Source organism: Vigna umbellata, chromosome 2, assembly GCF_029865625.1.
Source record: "Vigna umbellata cultivar VRB3 chromosome 2, Vumbellata_1.0, whole genome shotgun sequence".
NCBI lineage: Eukaryota > Viridiplantae > Streptophyta > Magnoliopsida > Fabales > Fabaceae > Vigna > Vigna umbellata.
Genome location: NC_142166.1, coordinates 13,620,371 through 13,627,364, shown reverse-complemented (window position 1 = coordinate 13,627,364; position 6,994 = coordinate 13,620,371). Strand labels below are relative to the sequence as shown.

Below are 6,994 nucleotides of genomic sequence, written 5' to 3'. Positions count from 1 at the left end.
TTTAGCCATTAATAATTAATATATCTTTACTATAGAAATGAAAACAATTGATGGATGGAACACATGTTTAGTCTTTTCTTACTTAGTCTTGAAGAGGAAGAGAATTGCATTTGTTAATTGAACAAACTTTTTTCTTCCTATAGGTTCTGATATAATACAATTCTTGATAGTCACACAACTGAGAAATAATAGCATCCATTGGTAATGCTAAGCTTTGCAAGCACCAAATTTATGGCGTGCATTGCATTTTGGGAGGCACCCAAGAATAGTGTTACTACTACTACTACTAGGACTTGGTTTGTAAGTTGACAAAAACTCTGAATCCTGATCAAGTGATTCTGTGTAGAACTCCAAAATGGAAACTATCTCATCAAAATGAGGCCTCTTATCTGGGTTGCTTGACCAGCATCTATTTATCAGATCACTAAATGCCCAAGGACACTCACATGGCAATGGTGGTCTTGCATTCTACACACACAAAAAATTCATCATACTCAGTTTCAAGATTCATAGAAAAAAAAAATACAAAACCCCACTTAACTTTGCAAGTTTTAATCCATAAGAGAAGCTTTCGTAGTTATAAAACCCCACCAAACCTTATAGAGTATAAGGGTTAGCTTAAGTTAAAAGTTAGCTTTTTTAGACAAATTAACAAAAGATTATACCCAAGTTGATTTTAGTTTACATAAGGGTTACTCCATTTTTGTTTTTGGAAAAAAAGTTATCCAAACATACCTTAGATAATTTATATATATTAATGGTGTAAATTATTTTTATATTATCGTCTAAGACATACATAGTTTGTTGAACAATTGCCTTAAACCATATTCAATTCAACATGATTTTTTACTAGTAGTACTGTAAAACTGTAAAATAAAAAGTTAAATTTTCCGAAACATATGTATGAAATATGAAGTTATATTGCTGAGTTTCATGAGTCCTGTACGTGGAACATATCAAAGGCAAAATAGTACACACATAAACCGCCTTTACTTAATGGCATGTATATTTTAAGCATTTTTTTAGATTCAAAGAATATCTCTAGGATAGTGAAGCATGTGCAAAGACAATGAACGAAAAGTTGGAATGGACTATGTATATGTTTCTTGCAACTGTGATTGGTTGGAAGCAATATCAGAAAAATGAGAAAAAAAAATAAATAAAATAAAAGCTTCTGTGTCAATTAGTGAGTCAATTATGTGGCAGCTTGTTGTGATGTGGTGTGCATGTGACAGGGAAGCAGAGGTGGTAGCAATCATTGATTTTCTTAAATAATGTTATATCTAACACTATGCCATATCTTAAATGTTGGAAAAGTAACCATCATGCAGATGTCAGGCAAAATGAAGAAAAATCTAATGTTATCATCGTAATTCAATGTTGTAAATGAGCTTGGATAAACAAGGCTATCATATCACAAACACAACCACATGTTCTGTAAAGATCATAGACAGAGAATAATTGTTGCCCACCACGCCAACACGTTTGAGAAAGATTCGGGGCACATAAACCATCAAAATGGGGTTATATAGCCAAGTGCATGCATAGAGAATGCATAGAGACATGATAGTGTTAAAGCAGATAGTGAAAACGAACATACAAATATATGTATATATGCATACAAAGGTGGATATTAAAGATTTTAATATGAGGAACAAGATAAACTTTTGTTACATAGATAATAATCATGCATGCCCATGTTATATACGTGTAAACAAATAATACAATGGCAAACTGTTCCCACTAAAAGGATCAGTAAGAAAACAACTTTAGAATAATAGAGAACGAAATAGATCCTCAATAGTACTATCATAATGATATATTGACAAAATCTACTTTGATGAGATGGAGTTTTTCATTCCTTTCTAAGAAGCTCTTTTCTGTGCTCAAGTTCTTTCTAACTATTTTCTTTTTCTTATTCTAGCTCGCTTGACTGGATTGAGATCTTTAACAGCATCCATGAAATTAACAACAATGAACAGTGTTACCAACACATTTTCTCTCTAGCACGTTCTTCTCCACGGGATGAAGTTCTTGTGGGTCCAACTAGTTTGAAAACGAGACTCATCAAATGAGAAATGGAACCCACATGAATTTCAATCTATATAAGAAAATGTGTCAGAAATTCTGTTTGAAAGTTTTTTACTAGTATTTTTCTTTACAAAATATCTGGTATGGCATTCTGTTGTTTTCCCCTTTGACAACAGATAGAGAACATTACTTGATTTAACCAGATTCATGTATAAATTTAGTGACTGAATATGCCTAGTGTCATTCAATGATTTAATAAAGCAATCTATTATACCACTAAGAACTGAAACATTGAGACAGAAGACAACATGTGCATACCACCAATTTTTTAGGTAAATATGATGTTTAATTATGAGACAAGTCAATGCAATGAGCACTTATTTTCTTTAAGAAATACAATAAGAGTGTGAGTGAAACAATTTAAGTAAATTCTGATGCAAACCTTGTGGGAAACTGCAAATGCTGCCTGCTCTGGAGTCATGTTGTCAAATGGAGTTTTTCCTGTCAAAAGCTCCCATAGAACTATGCCAAAACTATACACATCTACTTTCTTGGTATGATGCTTTTCTTTGATCATTTCGGGCGCCATCCAACGGTATGTTCCGGTGAATCCTTTTGCACTGCCACACTGAGATTCTAAGCATGAGATACCAAAATCTGCTACCTTTACACACATGTCTTCCCCCAAGAGGAGATTCTCTGATTTGAGATCCCTATGAAGAATCCCTTGAGAATGAAGATACTGCATCCCCCGTGCAATGTCAAGGGCTAACTTCAGAACAAGTTTGTGTGGAAGTATATCTGGTTGCTGGTGGTGCAGGAATTTTCCCAGTGAACCTCCAGCCAAATATTCAGTGATTATGCAAAACACAGGAGGTTTCTTGCAAGCAGCAATAAACTGCATCATCAATAAAAGTCAACAGTTCCTGATGAAGGGTTAATGTCTCTATATTCAGCACCAGAAATCTTGTATTTCAAACATTCTCTTCTCTTTAAAATGAGCAAATCTAAGCATTAATGACTGCTTTTATTGCTTTCTGTGTTAGTTAGGCCATTATCAACTTTCTAGAGAAAGCATTAATCAGTTAAAACACTTGTCTCTCAGAGCTCCTAAAACTCAAGACTTGATCAACCACAAGATCCACCACAAGACTCTGGAATAATTGGGGTGAGAGGGTAATTAAATGACTAGCTAAAGAAACAGCCTAAATCAAAGACGAATCTCTGCTCTTATGTTCAATTTCAACCTTTCAATAAATGGAATGCAACGATATACTAAGGCATTGGAAAGCACCTTTGGCAGTTTTAACTTCATAAGCGCAAGCCTATTGCACCACTTTTCCAACTAATCCATTACTTCATTTTGAAGATAACTGATTGCTTTTTGTTCTTTCTAGTTCCTTCACGAAATTTCACAACGCCTAGTTAGAATTGCAAGACAAAAACGACCTTACCACTGAACCATCGAAAAGATTAAAGGGGTAAAGAAGCTATCCTCAAAAGGTGAAGAATAAATGAGAATTGGACATTTAGACAAAGTATGAAGGCCAGCATCTTCCTCTCAAAAGGCACCAATAAATATTCCTAACAACGTAAGCAAGAGAATCATCTCTCGTATTCTATGCCAATGTTAATAATAACACAGACACAAGAACAGAACAACAAATCAAGAAAACAAAATACTTCATTTTTCTGTACTTTTTTGGTAAAGTCATGATATTTTGTGACGAAGTTTAAGAGACTTCTGACCAGTTCATGTTATTTCTTACACATCACCCCCGAGATCAAACTTCTGACAAAAATATGCAAAAAAACATGACTATGAACCCATTGTATGAATCCATGTTGATAGAAAACACGTAGTTGAAGAGAGATAAACTTACAGTAATGATATTTGGGTGGCCTAATCGAAGGAGCAAAGAGACCTCAGAAGTGAATTGCTTCTCAAGAAAAGCAGCCAAGTCCTCATCCTCCTCCGGTTGACTAACGAGCTTAATTGCCACATCTTTTTGCTTGTAAACCCCTCTGTAGATTCTGCTGTGCCTGCCAGAGGCAAATTTGGATCCAATGAGCAACTGAGACATATCTGCACTCCATTCTTCTTCTCCTTCTCCCTTTATCTCAGCCCCCGGAGACACCAGATACTTAGACCATGACACTGCGCGGTTGTACTCCCCAAGTGAAAGCCTTCTCCCCAACTTGCCACTGTTGGAAATTTGCTTGTGCCACCTCAAGTTCTTCATGTGGCTCACACCTACCACCTCTCAAAACCATCAAAGTTCAACCTTTTCCCAAGCCTCCCACACCCCAAATGCAGATCCAGTAACGGCCTAAACCTCTAAACAAATGCACCAATTCTCACAACACCCAAGTGAGGAAAACTTCATTATCATGGCTTAAAAAGTAAGTGAGGCAACCACATTATAATTTTTTCTCACCATTCAGTCCCTCCCCTCTCAGCCACAGCAGCTGATAACTGGAGGAAGAAAAGCAGGACCAAGGAGAAGAAGCTCCCAGCCTCGGTGAAAAGAACAAAATTTTAACCAGAGCTAGCGCAGAGAAAGAGAAAGAGAAAGAGAAAGAGAAAGAGAGTTAAGTTTTGTTGATTTCCAACTTCCAATCAAGTGCCTGCACCAAATGAGAGAGAGAGAGAGATAGAGAGGAGAAATAGTTATAGTTGGTCGTAACAAGACAAACAAAGACCAATACAATGAGTAAAGATAAAGTTGATATCTTACAGAGACACACAAGTTTGAATCTTTAGTCCATTAAAGATATCTATAAATAGGTAATTTTGTAAATATTCTTTTAAAAAATATATAAATTAATTTTAATTTAATTATTTTTGTAAAAAAGAAAAGAAAATTATAGTAGTAGTTACAGTTTGAGATAATTTAGGTTGGGGTGGTGAGGAGTGAGTGAGGGCATATGTGTTGGGTTGGGTACATTAGTCTCTTTACATTGGTATTCGTAACGTGCGAAGATCCACTTCCGAGGAGACAAACCGGGTCTGTTTGACAGCGACAGCTATGTACTAAGATTTCCTCTTTTACCCTTGTCTTTCTCCCACATTCTCAAGTCTTGCCATTTGCTTTTACCTTTTACCCCACCCTTGTGTCTCTCTCATTATGTTGTGCCACCCAACCAACCCCCACTCCCCACGCACCACGTGGTGGTTTCTACTTTCTACTCTCTTCTCTACGCACACATCACAACAAACTAATGTTTCTGTCTACTCAAACTTACACCAAAATTATCACATCTCCCTTCTTTTTATACTGCACTACTTCATAATTACAAAACCTCTAAATAATGCAACACACTTTCTCTTTACCTTCATTTATTACTTCATTTGCCTCCTCTTCTATATTAACTTTATTTATTCATAAAATTATCAACTATAATAAATATCTAAAATATTACATAATTGGTGTTACAAACTAACTTTTATTAACTAAATATTGTATCATTTTGGCCCAAGTAACATCTTGTTTTTAATGAGTTTATTTGAAGAGATAATTAAGTTTATTGAATGATTGATTAGCTTTGAACCCAAAAGTTGTGAAGATAAAAGATGCATCATCACTTTAATTATTAAGCCAACTCTCCTCACGTCTTTAATTATTAAACCAGCACTCTTAAATTATGCACTTAATCATTTACGATGTTTCGTTTAGATTTTATATCAAATAATACTTTTATTGGTCCTACCAAAACTGTCATAGTTTTAATATTTTATTAATTGTTTTGTTTTTAACTCGTCCTCAAATGAATTTTTATATTTGCAACCGATAGATTTATTAAAATAATCATTTGTACGTTTGTTTTGCAAATGACGTGTTTATATTATAAACAAGTCTTAAATTATCGTTATTTGGCGAAAGAAATAATGTTTAACAGAACTAAAAAGTAAGTTAAAATAAAAGGGATCGATAGATACTTTCCTTTCATAGAGAAACCTTAATAAAGATTATGAACTAATATTTTATTTTACATAATTATTTATAATTATAGATATTATAGATGTTAATAGTTGTTTTTTATAAGGAAATGTTAGTAGTTAATATATTGTTTTTAATAAAAAAATTGAAATCACAACTTCTTTTATAATTTTTAAAATTTTTTCACCAAATAAACTATCTTATAACTTAGGTTAAATATATTATCTTTATTTTATATTTATTTATTTTAATTAATTTATTATTATTTTTAGTATTTTGGATTTAGTCATATTTTATATTATAAATAAAAGATCCTACATATATTCAATACAAGAAAAATTAATCTCATATATAATTTTCTACAATATTCAACATTAATTAAAAAATTAAACTTATATATTTTTTCATTCCTTTCTAATTTTACTAAATTTTTAATATTGTAGTATTTAAATATTCAGAGAAAGAGTTTTATCACTTTCCATGATTGTATATCATTTAAACATTTAAAAGAAAAAGTAATGATAAAATTTTAATAAATTATTTACAGGTCATTAATTTCTTAAAATAAAATTTCAAATAAAAATGCATAGAAACACATTTTCAATAATATAAATTGATATTATCTGTTTGAGGAAAATAAAAGTGAGGCCATAATTTGATGATGATGAGGTTTTGTGGTGGAGTTTCAACTTTTTTTCTTTGATTTGAGAAAAAAGATGAACATGCAAAGAAATGAATGACAGGTGATTGTTTGGATGGTTAGAAGAAATTAAAAGAAAAAAAGGAAAGAGAAAGAGATTGGAAATTATGGAAAAATAAAAGTTAAAATAAAAAGATAATAGATTATTTTAGGGCCATAATCCATTATGGTTGGTCCTAGGCATGTAGGGGCAGGTTGGTCAGTTTGAGGGACATAAGTGGCTATAATGTCTGGTTAGGAAGAGGTGTTGAGGAGAGGAATAGAAAAATGCAACAACAGAAAGAAAATAAAGGACGATTAGGAGGGACATGTGGGGCCCACC

General features: G+C 33.0%; 1 protein-coding gene across 3 annotated transcripts; it reads right to left on the bottom strand.

The window, feature by feature from the left end:
- On the bottom strand, positions 1–4,733 carry LOC124822746 (serine/threonine/tyrosine-protein kinase HT1-like). 3 transcript variants are annotated; one of them, XM_088106222.1, is made up of 3 exons: positions 3,915–4,720; positions 2,474–2,929; positions 1–468 (listed from the first exon to the last, which is right to left on the bottom strand). In XM_088106222.1, the coding sequence occupies exons 1-3, from the start codon at positions 4,272–4,274 to the stop codon at positions 208–210; spliced, it is 1,077 nt and encodes a 358-aa protein (XP_087962348.1). In that variant the 5' UTR covers positions 4,275–4,720; the 3' UTR covers positions 1–207. The 3 variants fall into 3 exon arrangements, with proteins under 3 accessions (XP_087962348.1, XP_087962349.1, XP_087962350.1); XM_088106223.1 differs by lacking the exon at positions 1–468 and adding an exon at positions 1,350–2,101 and having other exon boundaries at positions 3,915–4,733; XM_088106224.1 differs by lacking the exon at positions 1–468 and adding an exon at positions 1,350–2,046 and having other exon boundaries at positions 3,915–4,731.
- Positions 4,734–6,994: the final 2,261 nt, after the last annotated feature.

Excerpts from the sequence above, each read along its gene's own strand:
- LOC124822746 (XM_088106222.1), bottom strand. The coding sequence starts at position 4,274 with ATGAAGAACTTGAGGTGGCACAAGCAAATTTCCAACAGTGGCAAGTTG. Across the intron at positions 2,930-3,914 it reads GCCACCCAAATATCATTACT|TTTATTGCTGCTTGCAAGAA; the intron begins GTAAGTTTATCT and ends TTGATGATGCAG. Across the intron at positions 469-2,473 it reads CATTTGCAGTTTCCCACAAG|AATGCAAGACCACCATTGCC; the intron begins GTTTGCATCAGA and ends TTGTGTGTGTAG.